The following is an 18133-nucleotide window of genomic DNA, read 5'->3' on the forward strand; positions in this document are numbered from 1 at the left end:
TAAGGGCAGCATGTACAGTCTCGTACGTGCAGCGTACGAACAGATAAATCTCACTCTTCTGGTTTCCTTTCACTTGGTAACAGGAGGTGGGAGATATCAGAGATGGTCTCTGCCTCTGAGATCAGCAGAGCAGAGAACTCCCCTCAGAGGTGAGGGTGGAACCACAAAGTGGCTTTGACCTATTACACGTTCAATTCCCAAGACACAAACACATTCTTGTGTGGCTGTCCGCCATCTAACGGTGTGTTGACACCGAACGCGATGGACGCGAACAAAAACGCCCCAAACGCCCCAAACGCCCCTAATTTGACGCGTGCACATTCGCGCCTCAACGCGTGTCCAAGAAAAATCCATATTTTGTAGATTTCCAAGTTCTTTTTGTTCCTAATAAAACAAGAACATGTTACATTGTTACATTGAGTCTCTTTAATTCATTACTTTAAACAAACTAATGACTGAACGTGAATCAAAAGCACCCACGAAATGATCTAAAGTCCTCTGTAGGTGACAGCTCCATCTCGTCAACAGTGATGACCTCACGGCGGTCTAATGTTACATGCAACGCTGTGCTTCAGTGACGTTTCAGTTTCTTGTGGAAATCCATGATTTTTGGAAACAGCTGATGGTGATGGAGGCCAACAGGCGGAGCATCCTGTTCAGTGAAAAACACGAGGGAGACTGAACATTGTCTGCAGTCACTTTATTTCCTGTCCTGTCGTTTTCCAGCAGTTGATTCACAGGTTAGTTAGTTAGTTAGTTAGTTTGTTAGTTATAGTTGGTGATGTGGCTGTAGTGATGTCACAGTTCTTGTGAACAGTGACCTCGTGCCGACACGTTCCCATCATTCTTCGTTCCTCTCTTTCTTTTCTGCTGTTTGCTCACTGATTGGCTGTTCAGACACACTGTCATTCATCTTTGTGACCGCACTAAGTTACTTTTTACCTACAGGACGATTTTTGTGATTTTTTTTTTCCACAAGCAGAAAAATGTCGTGTTTGAGTTCTCCTCTTCCTCACAGCAGCAAAAGTAGTGTGTGGTGTGAAGGCAGCAGGGACACCAGCAGCAGAGTGGAGGTGAATGCCTTCAGGCACTCTGACACGTTACGCAATGCCGCGCCGCTCTGACATGTTCCCGCGGCCGAGCACATCCTGAAGGTCGAACGGCGCTCTGGGAAACTTCAGGTGGAAATGTCACGGAACTCTGAGATACCGCTTGTTAAGGAGTTTCCATGTCGCTACACTTCATGAATTCACCGTCACACAGAAGACCTGTGAAATTATTCACTCCTCAGCTTATTGGAGGAAATGTAGTCATTAAAGAATAAATGAGTTCCATAAATATTTATTTCAAGAAGCTGAAAGCTGGAATCCTATTTCTCGTGTAGTGATAAACGATTTCCTCATCGAGCCGCCGTAATGAACTTTTTCCTGTTTCTGTGTCTCCAAAGGTTTGGCTCAGTGTTCTCGTCTTCAAACCTCTTTCCAAACTTTCATTCACCCACCAATGGTCTCAGAGCAGCAATGGCAGTTTTAGTTTGGAGAAACACGATCGTTAAAGCTATCAACGATTTCAAACCTGAAGAGTCGGCTTTGCACACCGATTCAATATTGATTTTAGTGACCTCCGATTGGCGTAACCGGGTGTCATTACTGCCGACGTGAATTATGATTTTACTGAATTTACGTTTACCCTTAGCCAGCAGTTTTAAATTTCCTTCAATGTCGCCTGCTCTGGCCCCTGGAAGACAATTGACTATGGTTGCCGGTGTCTCTAGCTTCACATGTCTGAGAACAGAATCACCAATTACCAGAGTTTGACCCCCAGCGGGTGTGTCACCGAGTGGGGAAAAACGGATGCAGTCCACGATCTCCTGAATCTGAGACAGCTCCAGGTTCTTCATGAAGTCATTGTCCAAGATGGCCTCCTTTATCAGCTCCTTCGATCTGAGAGGAGGAGAGAAGACAACAGGTCAGTAAGTAAGTCCTTATTCTACTTTCATGAGTATACCTTTATCCTACACGCCTCCTCATTATCAGGGGAAATGTATCTGTGCCGCTGTGTTTGGAGGATAAGAGCAAACACCTGTGCGTCTCAAAGTTGGTATCACCTGCATGCACACCTCTCTGGACGGGATAGACGTCCAAGATTACTGAATTGGAGACTCGGCTTCGCACCCTTCATTCACTCGTAGCTAGCCAGGCCCCTGTAGCTGGTGCAGCCGAAGGTAGCGTAGGCCCCGCTAGCTGTTTCCCGGCAGACCCCAAGCAGCTGGGGAAAGAGGGCGACTGGGTGACGATGAGGAGGAAGCATAGTCCTAAACAGAAGCCCCAGGTACACCACCAACCCGTTCATGTGTCTAACCGTTTTTCCCCACTCTGCGACACACCCGCCGGGGGTCAAACTCTGGTAATTGGTGTTTCTGTTCTCAGACATGTGAAGCTAGAGACACCGGCAACCATAGTCAACTGTCTTCCAGGGGCCAGAGCAGGCGACATTGAAGGAAATTTAAAACTGCTGGCTAAGGGTAAACGTAAATTCAGTAAAATCATAATTCACGTCGGCAGTAATGACACCCGGTTACGCCAATCGGAGGTCACTAAAATCAATATTGAATCGGTGTGCAACTTTGCCAAAACAATGTCGGACTCTGTAGTTTTCTCTGGTCCCCTCCCCAATCAGACCAGGAGTGACATGTTTAGCCGAATGTTCTCCTTAAATTGCTGGCTGTTTAAGTGGTGTCCCAAAAACAATGTGGGCTTCATAGATAATTGGCAAACCTTCTGGAGGAAACCTGGTCTTGTTAGGAGAGACGGCATCCATCCCACTTTGGATGGAGCAGCTCTCATTTCTAGAAATTTGGACAAATTTATTAAACCCCTCAAAATATGACTATCCAGAGTTGGGACCAGGAAGCAGAGTTGCAGTCTTACACGCCTCTCTGCAGCTTCTCTCCTCCCCCCCAAAAACCCATCTCCACAGAGACTGTGTCAGCTTCCAAAAAGACAAAAAACAAACTAAAAACCAGCAACAAACAACTTAAACATTTACAAAGAAAGAACAATACAGTATCCACATCTGAACCAAAGAGTAAAACAGTGAAATGTGGATTATTAAATATTAGGTCTCTCTCCTCCAAGTCTCTGTTAGTACATGACTTAATAATTGATCAACAAATCGATTTACTCTGCCTTACAGAAACCTGGTTGCAGCAGGATGATTATGTTAGTTTGAATGAATCAACAGTTTTCAGGCCCCTCTTCTGTGGAACCAGCTTCCAGTTTGGATTCAGGAGACAGACACTATCTCTACTTTCAAGATTAGGCTTAAAACTTTCCTTTTTACTAACGCATATAGTTAGGGCTGGACCAGGTGACCCTGAATCCTCACACCGACGCGATAGACGCCAGCGAAAACGCCCCAGACGCACTCCAACACAAATCAATCGCGCCTCAAAATTTGATATTTTGACGCGCGTGAACCGGAAATGTGGGAGGAATGTGGGAGGAAGTTGTGCCAGACGGTATCTTTGCAAGATGGCAGCTGTCGAGCTAGCGCTTGAAGAGAGAGTCTCCCTTCTCTATGTACTGTGGAGAGCAGAGCAGCGGCGTAAAAGACGTCCTCGCCGTACCTGGGTCCATCAGGTCCTCCAGAGGCGTGAGCAGTTTGGTGAGTTTCACCATTTGCTCCAGGAGCTGCGCCTGGATGACGGCCGATTCCAGCGACATCACTGTCTTTCACTCGGCCAATTTGAGGACCTGCTTTCCCACGTCGGTCCCAGAATCGCCCGCCTAGACACCAATTACAGGCGCTCAATCCCACCTGCAGAGCGCCTGTCCATCTGCCTGAGGTTAGTAAAAGTGTTTAATACGGTAGTCCTTTATTGATACCTGTGCTAATATATGCTAAACCATCCATTTATACACTGCTAACATGGATGTGCTATGCTAACAGTGAATGCTCTCGGTGTATACTGATAGCAAACTGTAGTACGGAGACAACTGTTTATAATATTTCTAGTGATACTCAGAAGGTCTCATCAAGTCCCGATTTAATTCAGTTTATGCTGTTATCAGTGTTTGCATTGATAGCATGGCTGTGGTGTCATATCAATGCTCGGTGTTTACTGATATCAAACTGTAGCATTAGAACCACTGAGTTAACCTTTGTAGTGATACTCACTCTTTTTTATTTAGAACCTGGTTTAATTCTGGGATAGTTGAATATTTGTATATAATCACCGCAGACTGTTTTAGATTATATCTAATACATATCATGTAATTATCCTTATAATTACAAAATGTTTTATGTAAGATTTATGTTTTGTAATTTGGAATTTTGGAATTTCAATAATGTATTTTGTAACTGCAGTATACATAATACTCATTTTAAACAATTTTGTCCAGGTTCCTTGCCAGCAAACAACTCCAGAGACGCTGTCCTGTTGAGGGAGAAATTCATGGCTCACTTCTCGGCGGAGGGAGCTGTGTCTTGGCAACCAAAGGAGTAGCCTGTTTGAAGTCCGAGTGACTTCCCTACAACGGCTTTTTTAACGGCTCCACCCACCAACCTCTAAAGAGTGTTCCTGTCTTTTTAAATTTTTCTTAATAAATGGAGCTCTACTCCAAAATAAACTAACCTCTTTTTACTCTCTTAAGTAACTTGTCTTCACTATGTTCCTATATACAGTATGGTGCAAAAGTTTGGGCAACCTTATTAATAGTCATTATTTTCCTGTATGAATCGCTGTTACAATGAAAAATGTCACTTACATATATCATATAGGAGACACACAAATTGATATTACTAAATATTTATTTCATTTCTTTTTTTGTGTTGCCAATCTATGCACCTGCTTGATTTTGTTTAAACAGTTATTGCACACTTTCTGTAAATCCAGTGAACTGCATTTCACTTCTCAAATATCACTGTGTGTGTCTCCTATGTGATATATTTAACTGACTATTTTTATTGTAACAACCAACGATTTGTACAGGAAAATAATTACTTTTCACAATGTTGCCCAAACTTTTGCATCTCACTGTATTAGTATGTTTTGTCATTATTATAATATGAAATAAATTCTACATGTGTCAGTCGGGTGCCAATATTTGCTGTGTAGCAGAACAGAGACATTTGTCATTATAAATGTTTATTTGAAAAAATATATAAATTCAGTAACAAAAACATTAAACATAAATATATGAAATTTAACTATTTACAGAGAGACAGGAATAAAAAGGACCCAGCTTGGAGTGGAAGAGCCTCAGGGAGAAGGAGGAGAAAAATAAGAACATTGTTTCTGCCCTGGAGAGCTGCTGCCTCATCAGAAAACGACTGATCATTAGGGTCCAATGTTTCCAAATTTAACACAGCTGTGCTGTTTTCAAAAGCTAATTTATAAATTTGAAATTTCACGAATTCTCGTGTCTGAGGCGGCATGCTCTCCAGAGCAGGAACAAGGCCGAGGAGGAAATGCTCCATTGGAGACTGGCGTGGCCTCTTCAGGGACTCCAAGATGGCCAGCTCCACCGCCGATGGACCGTCCTGGGACCCGTCCCTCGCCCGCCTTCGAGCTGTCCTCCTCTGTGGGCCTGTAAAACAGCACAAAACAACACAAAGTAATGAGAAGGCTGCTACTAGATTTTCATTTTCAAAATTGAAAAAAAAAAACAGGATATAAACAGAATGGTTGTAGATATTTAGTAAAGGTGATCACAAGGGAATCCCACCGAGTAAAAAGTATCAGTGCTTGATGTTCATACCTGTGGGTGCAGCAGCAGGAGCTGAGGGACCAGGGACTGGGGAGCCAGGAGAAGAGACAGGGGATGCTCTGCTGCAGAATTGGTTGGTTCTATCAAGACAATATTAAATGTTAACAGGTTGAAGACAATAGTCATAGAGAATATTATATTATTATATACTTATATATACTTATATACTTATTATATACAGTGGTCTCTCATTTATTGCAGCACATGAACAGTAGTCACAGTTCTATTCAATTCAATTCAATTCAATTCAATTTTATTTATATAGCGCCAAATCACAACAAAAGTCGCCTCAAGGCGCTTCATAGATACAGAGAAAAACCCAACAATCATATGACCCCCTATGAGCAAGCACTTTGGCGACAGTGGGAAGGAAAAACTCCCTTATGACAGGAAGAAACCTCCGGCAGAACCAGGCTCAGGGAGGGGCGGCCATCTGCTGCGACCGGTTGGGGTGAGAGAAGGAAGACAGGATAAAAGACATGCTGTGGAAGAGAGACAGAGATTAATAACAGATATGATACAATGCAGAGAGGTCTGTTAATACATAGTGAGCGAGAAAGGTGACTGGAAAGGAAAAACTCAATGCATCATGGGAATCCCCCGGCAGCCTACATCTATTGCAGCATAACTAAGGGAGGATTCAGGGTCACCTGGTCCAGCCCTAACTATATGCTTTAGCAAAAAGGAAAGTTTGAAGCCTAATCTTAAAAGTAGAGATAGTGTCTGTCTCCCGAATCCAAACTGGAAGCTGGTTCCACAGAAGAGGGGCCTGAAAACTGAAGGCTCTCCCTCCCATTCTACTTTTAAATACTCTAGGAACAACAAGTAGGCCTGCAGAGCGAGAGCGAAGTGCTCTAATAGGGTGATATGGTACTACAAGGTCATTAAGATAAGATGGGGCCTGATTATTTAAGACCTTGTATGTGAGGAGCAGGATTTTGAATTCAATTCTGGATTTAACAGGAAGCCAATGAAGGGAAGCCAAAACAGGAGAAATATGCTCTCTCTTTCTAGTCCCTGTCAGGACTCTTGCTGCAGCATTTTGGATTAGCTGAAGGCTTTTCAGTGAGTTTTTTGGACATCCTGATAATACTGAATTGCAGTAGTCCAGCCTGGAAGTAATAAATGCATGAACTAGTTTTTCAGCGTCACTCTGAGACAGGATATTTCTAATTTTAGAGATGTTGCGCAAATGGAAGAACGCAGTCTTACATATTTGTTTAATATGTGCGTTGAAGGACATATCCTGGTCAAAAATGACTCCAAGGTTCCTCACAGTGTTACTGGAGGCCAAGGTAATGCCATCCAGAGTAAGAATCTGGTTAGATACCATATTTCTAAGCTTTTCAGCGCCGAGTACAATGACCTCAGTTTTATCTGAATTAAGAAGCAGAAAGTTAGTGGCCATCCAGGTCTTTATGTCTTTAAGACATTCCTGCAGTTTAACTAATTGGTGTGTGTTATCTGGCTTCATGGACAGATAGAGCTGGGTGTCATCTGCATAGCAGTGAAAATGTATGCTATGTCTTCTAATGATGCTGCCTAGGGGAAGCATGTATAATGTAAACAGAATTGGTCCTAGCACTGAACCCTGTGGAACTCCATAATTAACCTCAGTGTGTGAAGAGGACTCTCCATTTACATGCACAAATTGGAGTCTATTAGATAGATATGATACAAACCACTGCAGTGCAGTACCTGTAATACCTACAGCATGTTCTAATCGCTCTAATAGGATATTATGGTCAACAGTATCGAATGCTGCACTAAGGTCAAGAAGGACAAGCACAGAGATGAGTCCACTGTCAGAGGCCATAAGAAGATCATTTGTAACCTTCACTAAAGCTGTTTCTGTGCTGTGATGAACTCTGAAACCTGACTGAAACTCTTCAAATAAACCATTCCTCTGCAGATGATCTGTTAGCTGTTTGACAACTACTCTTTCAAGGATTTTTGATATGAAAGGAAGGTTGGAGATTGGCCTATAATTAGCTGAGACTGCTGGGTCTAGAGATGGCTTTTTGAGTAAAGGTTTAACTGCAGCCACCTTGAAGGCCTGTGGTACATAGCCGATTATTAGAGATAGGTTGATCATATTTAAGATCGAAGAATTAATCAATGGCAGGACTTCTTTGAGCAGTTTTGTAGGAATGGGGTCTAAAAGACACGTTGATGGTTTGGAGGAAGTAATTATTGAAGTTGACTCAGAAAGATCGATTGGAGAAAAAGAGTCTAACTTAACATCAATGGTACTAAGAGTAGCTGTAGATAATATTACATCTGTGGGATGATTATTGGTAATTTTTTCTCTAATGATAAAAATTTTATTTGTGAAGAAGTTCATGAAGTCATTACTAGTTAACGTTAAAGGGATGGTTGGCTCAAAAGAGCTCTGACTTTTTGTCAGCCTGGCTACAGTGCTGAAGAGAAACCTGGGGTTGTTCTTATTTTCTTCAATCAGTGATGAGTAGTAAGCTGTTCTGGCTTTGCGGAGGGCTTTCTTATAAAGCAACAAACTATTTCTCCAGGCTAAATGATGATCCTCTAAATTTGTGACACGCCATTTCCTCTCCAGATTACGAGTCATCTGCTTTAGGCTACGTGTTTGAGAATTATACCACGGGGTCAGGTACTTCTGATTAGAGACCTTAGTTTTCACTGGAGCTACAGTATCCAGAGTCGTACGTAGTGAGGAGGTGAAATTATTAACAAGATAATCGACCTCTGTTGGGGTAGCGTTCAGATAGCTGCTCTGCTCTGTGTTGGTACAGGGCATTGACGATGATAACAGTGGCTGGATTATATTCTTAAACTTAGTTACAGCGCTTTCAGAAAGACATCTACTTTGATAAAGTCTACTCTCCACTGCTGTGTAATCAATTATTGTAAATGTAAATGTTATCAGGAAGTGATCAGACAGGAGAGGGTTTTCAGGAAACACTGTTAAATGTTCAGTTTCTATGCCATATGTTAAAACAAGATCTAGAGTGTGATTAAAGTGGTGGGTGGGTTCTTTTACATTTGGAGAGAAACCAATTGAGTCTAACAACAGATTAAATGCCATGTTGAGGCGGTCATTTTTAGCATCTACATGGATGTTAAAATCACCCACAATAATTATTTTATCTGAGCTCAGAACTAAATTAGATATAAAGTCTGAGAAATCAGACAGAAACTCTGTGTAAGGCCCAGGTGGACGATAGATGATAACAAGTAAGACTGGTTTCTGAGTTTCACAGCTGGGGTGGACAATGTTAAGCATCAGGCTTTCAAATGAATTAAAAGTCTGTCTTGGTCTTTCATTAATTAATAGACTGGTGTGAAAAATTGCTGCCACACCGCACCCTCGACCTGTGCTTCGAGATTTCTGGTAGTTAGAATGACTCGGTGGTGTTGATTCATTTAAACTAACATAATCATCCTGCTGCAACCAGGTTTCTGTAAGGCAGAGTAAATCAATTTGTTGATCAATTATTAAGTCATGTACTAACAGAGACTTGGAGGAGAGAGACCTAATATTTAATAATCCACATTTCACTGTTTTACTCTTTGGTTCAGATGTGGATACTGTATTATTCTTTCTTTGTAAATGTTTAAGTTGTTTGTTGCTGGTTTTTAGTTTGTTTTTTGTCTTTTTGGAAGCAGACACAGTCTCTATGGAGATGGGTTTTTGGGGGGGTAGCAGGAGGAGAGAAGCTGCAGAGAGGCGTGTAAGACTGCAACTCTGCTTCCTGGTCCCAACTCTGGATAGTCATATTTTGAGGGGTTTAATAAATTTGTCCATATTTCTAGAAATGAGAGCTGCTCCATCCAAAGTGGGATGGATGCCATCTCTCCTAACAAGACCAGGTTTCCTCCAGAAGGTTTGCCAATTATCTATGAAGCCCACATCGTTTCTGGGACACCACTCAGACAGCCAGCAATTTAAGGAGAACATGCGGCTAAACATGTCACTCCTGGTCTGATTGGGGAGGGGACCAGAGAAAACTACAGAGTCCGACATTGTTTTGGCAAAGTTGCACACCGATTCAATATTGATAAGTTGATTGTCAAAGTGCAAACCTTTGTCGATTTTAAAACGTAAAAGTATTATGCCGCGCTTTTTCTCCGTCTGCGGCGCCACTTTCGTGCGCCTTTTTCCCCTCGCGGTGCAGGTGTGTATTTCCGAATGAGGGTCATAGTTATGAGTGTTTTTGTGCTGTTTTTTTTCTATTGGACGTGATGGTTATCAAAACCAAACATGATAAGTTTGGCAAGCGCAGGAGACAGGACACGGAGGAGATTTGTCATTTGGGCTGCAGAATGCAATGCGCATCGTTGAAAGCTGTGCGATGCAATAAAAAATCAGCGAAAAGCCGAGGCAGTGACGGATGAACAGCGGAACCACTGTATACTGTTTATTAATAATCAAAATATATTCCTGTATGACAACACGCATAAATTAACTGCCTACATTAACTCAATGTAAACATACCTTCTGACTGACACTCCCCTGCTGCCTCTTCGGGCTGTCCCTGGTCCTCGGGGGAGAAGTTCTCCACGGTCCGCACCATATTGCCGCTTGTCTTGAGGAAGGGGTCCAGAAACCCCATGACCGCGAAGAACTTCCATCTTCTCCCCGATCCTGCTGCAGACCCACTCCTCTTCTCCTTTTCTGTCTTCTTCTCCTTATTATAAGTGTCCCTGAGGCTCTTCCACTTTCTCCTGCAGATGTCCTCTGAATAAACGCATTATCTTGTTAGCGGTATTTGTACATCAGTGGGAAAATAGCGGGACAGTAGGCGGGCTTGCTAGCTTTTGCGCGGCTTCATCGGGTCAGTCTGAAAATTAAAAAGAAGAAGGAATGAACTTACCAGGTTGCCCGATCTCCTCACTTATGTGTCTCCAAGCTAGGTCCTTTTTATTCCTGTCTCGGTAGAAGTAGTAGCTAGCATCATATAGCTCTGGGTGATTAACCACGGCACTGATGAGCTTTTCCTCCATACTGAATGAAGAATCAAGGGCTTTGGCTGGATCTGCCCCTTTGACCTAGGTCAGAGCCACGTCACCAGACTCCTGATTGGTTGTCGCGGCGCGATTTGACGCTGGAGTTCAGATTTTTCCAACTCGAGCGGTAGATGCGAAACGCGCATGCACAAAATGCAACACAAAAACTCATGCGCGTGGTTTTTTTCGCGAGTCAAACGCGCCAGACGCGCTACACTGACGCGCATTTCACGCGTTTTGGCATTTTCGCGACGCAAATCTGCTTCCGAATTTTCGCGGGACCTGCGGGACCTGAATCTTTATGGACCCATGACCTCTGTGATCGCCATCACCAGGCAGAGAGCAGGAGGTGGTGAGGCAGCAAACATCATAATACCATGTTTGTAGCCCAATAAATTAAAAAACAAATCACAAGTAACAAAGTTTTGATTGCTTTTGTTTATTTTAATAATGTTTAATAATGTAGCAGACGGTCTCTACTACAATGAAGCTGTGGTACCAGTGAACATAATCTCTGTACACATGCCAGGCAAGGAAAATAGGACACACCTTTCAGATATGCTGTGAGCTGAATGGGTCATGTTAAGAAAACTGTAGATAAAAACAATAAATTCAACTGAAGAAGTAAAAAGTAAGACGTCAAACCGAGGTTAGAGTTTTAATTTTTAAATATTCCTGTTCTGAAAATGAGAAAGGTGAAATCAAAATCTTACAAGCACACCCTTCATCTTTAACCCTCTGGGGTCCAGGGTATAATTGGTTACTTTTGATTTTACTTCTATATTTCACCTTTAAAATGTGTTTTTCTTGCCTTGTTTGGTATCATTATTTTCAGCACAACCCCAAATATCTGAAATTTGAGTTATTTTTTCCATTTTGGCATACTGTATTAGCACAGTTGATCTAAATTCAGACAAAAAATTCAAAATCCGAGTAGAAAAAAGTTATATTTTTTACTGTAAAACCCACAAACATGTTCAACGAATCATTTTCATAACTTGAAATGCAAATAGAAATTGTACATTTCTAAAAATTATGCACAAGTTTTGCAAACAACAAAGTTATATGGTACTGTTTACCTAAAAATGCAGCCAAGGCCTCAGGTGTTTTTTATATAACCATTTAAATCTATTTACAGAACAATCAGGTGTGCTGCATCAAATAAGGCACACAAATTATTTGTGCCAGTCCAAAAAACTAGTTTGTGTTCAGTATAAGACAGAGGAGAACAGCACAGGCCTAAACCCTGCAGGTCTGACAGCAGGAGGTGCATCAGTCCAGTTTTCCATGTGGGAACAGCGTTTACACTGGAATCTGCCTTTGACGGCTTTTTTAGAGCAAATGTGAAATTCAGCAGTCTAACTGACACACAATACAAGACAATAACTACACAACACACTAACTATAGCCTCCAAACACGCTAAACGTCACTAATGTCTCACATATGAAAACTCGCTCTCTCTCCATCTTTCGCTCGCCCGCTTTCCGTCGCAGGTGTCACTCCTAAAAACTTCCCCTTCTCCCTAAACAACCAAATGTCACATGTTGCCTTATCATTTTTTTGATTGGCTGACATGGTAAAATCTAACACCAATAGGGAAGGGGTGTTTTTTCTTTTTCTTTTTTCACTCACAAGCGGAGAGTGTTTGCTAGCGCTGTCTGTAGAAAATGCAGTTTTTACCGTCCTTCCCGCTGTAAACACCACTGTTTTGTTCAGAAAAAAACATCGCGTGTATTTTTTATCATAACTCTGGTTTTACGTGGCCCATCGACACAATTCAAAAACTGGTATATAGTTTGAAGTCCGCACTTTCGACCCAAGTTGGATTGGAGACTCTGACGTGCTGCATCTTGTAGCTGTGTCGTCTTAAATTGGTCATGTGATTTTGACGTGCCGGCGCGTCCAGCGACCCCAGAGGGTTAAAGACAAATCCTTCAGTGGAAGAGTTTCTCTCATGTGTGACCTTTCATGTGTCTCTTCAGATTTCCCTGTCGAGTGAATCTTTCTCCACAAACACCACAGCAAAATGGTTTCTTTCCTGTGTGAACAACAGTGTGTCTTTTGAGCGTAGTCTGCTTTCTAAACATTTTCCCACACACATCACAGCCATACAGTTTCTCTCCTGTGTGGACGTTTGTATGTCTTTTCAACGTATTCTGCTGTCTGAATGGTTTCCCACAGACATCACAACTAAACGGTTTCTCTCCCGTGTGAACTCTTATGTGTCTCTTCAGAATGCCCTGCTCAGCAAATCTTTCCCCGCACACAGTGCAACCAAAGGGTCTCTCTCCAGTGTGCACTCTAGTGTGTCGTTTCAGAGCGCCCTGTTCTGTGAACCTTTCCCCACACACGCTACAACCGAACGGTCTCTCCCCTGTGTGAACTCTCATGTGTCGCTTCAGATGGGTTTTGCAACGAAATGTTTTCCCACAGTCATCACAGCCAAATTGTTTCTCTCCCGTGTGCACACGCATGTGTCTTTTAAAGCTGTACTGAAGTGTAAACCTTTTCCCACATGCATCACATCCGTAGGGTTTCTCCCCCGTGTGCACTCTCATGTGGGATTTAAAGAGCGTCTTGCGGCTAAACATCTTACCACAAACACCACAGCCAAATGGTTTCTGTCCTGTGTGAATTTTCATCTGTGACTCTACATTTAGCTTCAAGCTGAAACAGTTTTCAGCAGCCAAACAGGTGGAGGACATTTTTTCTGTCTGACCCGTCCTCTGTGTTTGAAGAAAGTCCTCTTGTTCCAGAGTATTTACACTTAAATCAGGCGCCCTGCTGTCCTTCAAACTGCCGTCAGTGTCTTCGTTTGAAGGCCCAGAAACTGAGAAAGATTCCTCCCTGTCACCACCATCGAAGCTGTCCTCAATCTCACAGACACCTGGAGCCTCCTCAGCAGTATCTAGTTGTTTGTGGTGGTTTGGATCCAGGCTACTGGCTGGTTCTGGTTCTCCACAGTTACTTTCATCACTTTCTGTTTTTATCGGTTGAATAGAGCTGCTGTCTTCAGTTTGGCTGTGAGGACTCTCTTCTTCATCTTCCCTCTTCACCCGAACAGCAATGATTGAGAACCTCATCTCTTCCTCCTGCTCCCGCCCATCAGCTGGTGCTCCCTCCCCATTGGTCCAGAGCTCCTCGTGTTCCTCTTTTATATGGAAATGATCTGGATCCTGCTGCTCCAGACTCGGGCTCCAGGGAACCTCCTCTTTAATCACCACCACCTTCTGGATGACTGCAGGTAACACTGAAACACAAACACAACAAACACTGAGTTTGTCTCATGCAGCAGCGCAGATAGAGGACATCATTGAACGTCAGCGTGTCACACAGACTCAGTTTTACTCTCGGACATGTCAGCTTTTCCCACCTGAAGCTAAAACAGAATTCCAGAATGAATCAGAACTTAAACCAGCTTCCAGTTTGGATTCAGGAGACAGACACTATCTCTACTTTCAAGATTAGGCTTCAAACTTTCCTTTTTGCTAAAGCATATAGTTAGGGCTGGACCAGGTGACCCTGAATCCTCCCTTAGTTATGCTGCAATAGATGTAGGCTGCCGGGGATTCCCATGATGCACTGGGTGTTTCTTCTTCACTCACTATGTGTTAACAGACCTCTCTGCATTGAATCATATCTGTTATTAATCTCTGTCTCTCTTCCACAGCATGTCTTTATCCTGTCTTCCTTCTTTCACCCCAACCAATCACAGCAGATGGCCCCGCCCCTCCCTGAGCCTGGTTCTGTCGGAGGTTTCTTCCTGTTAAAAGGGAGTTTTTCCTTCCCACTGTCGCCAAAGTGCTGTTCATAGGGGGTCATATGATTGTTGGGTTTTTCTCTGTATCTATTATTGTAGGGTCGACCTTACAATATAAAGCGCCTTGAGGCGACTGTTGTTGTGATTTGGCGCATTATAAATAAAGCTGAACTGAATTGAATTTAACAACTTTAACATCATTCCAAACTCTTCAACGCTTCATCCTTAACGATTCATAACGTGGCGTCCTGCTGATGTCATCGTTCTGTTGTTGCTCTGTGGAAATGTGTTTTATGTCAGGAGGTTTTTGCATGCTGGTGTAAAACACATCCGTCACACTGAAAATAACGAGTAAACAGGAACAGCACGTCTGTAAAAGCCCTGTACCCTCAGCCACGCTGTGGCGCTCCTGTAGTAGACTCACTGCATGAAAATCTTACTGCTGACATGCACACACCTCATCTTTAAAGACAAATCCTGCATTGGAAGAGTTTCTCCCATGTGTGACCTTTCATGTGTCTCTTCAGATTTCCCTGTCGAGTGATTCTTTCTCCACAAACACTGCAGCAAAATGGTTTCTCTCCTGTGTGAACAACAGGTCAGTGACTCTACAACCCGGGCAGCAGGAAGACGTTCTTCAGCCTCTTTAAATGACGCTCGATGGCCATTGTTGTTGTCGTGATTAATTATTTAAATGACCTTTAACCTCTGAGGTTACCTCGTCATAAAAACTGCTCGCACACAAAAATTTGATGAAAACCTTGTAAAAAGTTCGACTTTTCCAGAATAATAAACTTCATCCACCCGTGCTGGTCTGAGGAAGAGCAGGAAGTACGTTTGGTGTGTGTTGGAAGCTTAACGTCCAATCAGCTTCCTGTACCTGAGGTCAGCTGTGCCAGCCACAGGCTCTGAGGAAGAGCTCGCTCCTTCATCACCTCCACCTGATTTCAGGGTGGATACAAAGGTGGATGATTTCTAGGCTGTGCTCTCCTATTCCAACCAGAGGTCAGCTTGATATCCAGGACGCGCTCACAAAGCTACAGTAAACTCAGCTGCTGACAAACAGACTTCACATTTTAACAGCTGAACTTCTCAACATGAAGCAAGAACTCTGGTTTCCTTCATCATCATCAGCCTGCTAACCCGAGCTGCTCAGAGCCACGGCAGCATCTGACGGTCTGAGCTCTCGAAACAGCCCCACATTCATCCAGGCCATGGAGTCAGAGCAGCTCACAGGACTGCACACTGACGGCAGTCAGGACGTGCTCTCACCTGTTCTCAGGTACATCTGGGACGTCCAGGTGGGAGTTCTGTTTTTAAAGCTGACTGAAACGACAGACTCACGTTGACAATCAAACAAAATCTTTCTCTGAACACGACTCTCTGAGCTGAATCAGACGATTAACAGGTGGACTCATCTGTGTTCTAGTTATTATTTATTAATGCCGAGCAGGTCAGTGACAGAGCCTGAAACACCACAGCAGAAAGTCTGACTAACATGGATAAATGAACAAAGGCTCAGTAGGTCTTCATCTTTGGAGTTTTTATTCACTCGTGTAAATATCTTCAATTTGGTTGTTTTTTATCTGCTTCTATGGATACCGATTTCCTGCGTGGCTGTACCATAAAAACACGCTCACTGCGCCGTGTGCGCGCCGTAAACCGTCCGGGTGCTACAAACTAGTGATGTTCGATTCGTGAACGAATCGTTCAATACTCGAGAATCACTTTACTGACTCGTGAATCATGATTCACAAGCCCAACTGACTCACTGACTCATCCCTGTTTCTGTTAGCAAACTAATTCGCTTAGTAGAAATATATCTAGCTTATAATTAAAATTGTGGGGGGGGAAAAAACAACAGCCAGTTTCTTAACAAAAGCATTTCTGCTCTGAATTGGAAGAAAAAACCCTGAGTAGAAGCTCACATCAAGAAAATAGCTCCTCGGTTCACAGTAGCATCGCTCTGCTAACATGCTAACAGCACATTCGAGCTACTCACCCCCTCCCTTCCTGTGCTGAATCGTAAGCGTAAGCAAATCACTCAGGACTCGCTCACCCCCTCCCTCCTGTGCTGAATCATAGAGCGAACGAATCACTCAGGACTCACTAACCCCCTACCTCCTGTGCTGAATCGTAAGCGTAAGCGAATCACTCAGGACTTGCTCACCCCCTCCCTCCTGTGCTGAATCATAGAGCGAGCGAACGAATCACTCACTCACTCACCCCCTCCCTCCTGTGCTGAATCGTAAGCATAAGCGAATCACTCAGGACTCGCTCACCCCCTACCTCCTGTGCTGAATCATAGAGCGAACGAATCACTCAGGACTCACTAACCCCCTCCCTCCTGTGCTGAATCATAGAGCGAGCGAACGAATCACTCACTCACCCCCTCCCTCCTGGCTCACAGCTTCTTCTTCTTCTTGGTTGGCAACCAATGTTAAGGTGCATTACCGCCCCCTGGCTCACAGCTCAGTGGACATTTAGATGAGAAAATATATATTTGACAAATAAAATACAAATAAACAAAATAAATGTTTATTAAGCAATTTTGATAGGAAATTGCTTAATTTTAGAAATGTTTTTGCTCTTTTTTGCTCTATAAAATAGTTGTTGTTTTTTTAGAATCATTCATCTTAGCAGTAGGATTTACATGAAAAGAGAAACAAATTAAGTTTGAGTGAAAATGTAAATTTTTTGCACTCTCTGGTCAACTGACTCAGTGAATCAAATGACTCAAAAAACCCGATTCACTTTGGTGAGTGACTCATTAAAACTCGATTCAGTAAAAAGAATCAAATTTACCATCACTACTACAAACAGTTCCGCCTTCTTCAGCACAGCTGAATTATGAGCTGATGGAGGGCTGGGGTGAACGGCTAACAGCTAGCTGCTCCTCCTCCGCTAGCTCCTCGGTTCTTACCGGAGCTCCGGTCTGTGACGTCCTCCCGGGGTTCGCGGGCTTCGGCGCTTCGAGCGTTTGGTCCACCCGCCGAGCGCGCGCTCTTAGGGTCCCGCCGGCTCACATATTTACCTCCGTTCATCGTGTCCTCGCTACTTGTGGCCTCAGACACACACCGCGCCTGCGCAGAAGCGCACACCCCTCCTCCCTCCGAAGCGTGCTCCGTCACCATGGCAACCGCAGCCTCCAGCGCAGAGACCATACATTAGATAGTCTTGGATCAGCCAGAGGGACGCTCCCATCGGTGCGACGGACGCAGGAGAAAATATGAGCTGAAGATGAATAACAATAAAAAAATACACGCTGGGGTCACACGTGACATGAAAAAACCCCGCCGCGCGCGCGGAGTGAACCCCGCCCCTGCTGCCTCATTTTAAAGTTACAGATGTGACTGTGAACAAACAGCAGCTCTGCACACCTGATGATGTTGTTCTGAATGTAAGCAAAGTAAGTGCGTCAGTCACACTTATGATCATCACGTCATTACATACATTAACAGGCAGTGACCAATCAGCTCTCATATATATACGTGTATATACATATACGTATATATAAAATATAAACTGCGTTTATTGCCTATTGTGCTTCATGATGCTGGCAGTCCTGCCCCTTCAGTCTCTGTCCCACACCTGAGCCAGCCTGCACAGATGAAC

General features: G+C 43.5%; 2 protein-coding genes across 2 annotated transcripts; both read right to left on the minus strand.

Moving 5' to 3' along the window:
- Nucleotides 1–5191: 5191 nt before the first annotated feature.
- On the minus strand, nt 5192–10754 carry LOC148101865 (uncharacterized). Its single transcript, XM_087845160.1, has 6 exons — nt 10625–10754; nt 10246–10488; nt 7384–7403; nt 7203–7206; nt 5763–5828; nt 5192–5591 (listed from the first exon to the last, which is right to left on the minus strand). The coding sequence occupies exons 1-6, from the start codon at nt 10752–10754 to the stop codon at nt 5212–5214; spliced, it is 843 nt and encodes a 280-aa protein (XP_087701286.1). The 3' UTR covers nt 5192–5211.
- Nucleotides 10755–11469: 715 nt separating this feature from the next.
- On the minus strand, nt 11470–17562 carry LOC102797167 (uncharacterized). The gene is made up of 2 exons (XM_035908798.2): nt 17442–17562; nt 11470–14008 (listed from the first exon to the last, which is right to left on the minus strand). Exons 1-2 carry the CDS (start codon nt 17560–17562, stop codon nt 12711–12713), a joined length of 1419 nt encoding a protein of 472 aa, XP_035764691.2. The 3' UTR covers nt 11470–12710.
- Nucleotides 17563–18133: the final 571 nt, after the last annotated feature.

This window comes from Neolamprologus brichardi, chromosome 8 (assembly GCF_056152115.1).
Source record: "Neolamprologus brichardi isolate AB-2024 chromosome 8, ASM5615211v1, whole genome shotgun sequence".
NCBI lineage: Eukaryota > Metazoa > Chordata > Actinopteri > Cichliformes > Cichlidae > Neolamprologus > Neolamprologus brichardi.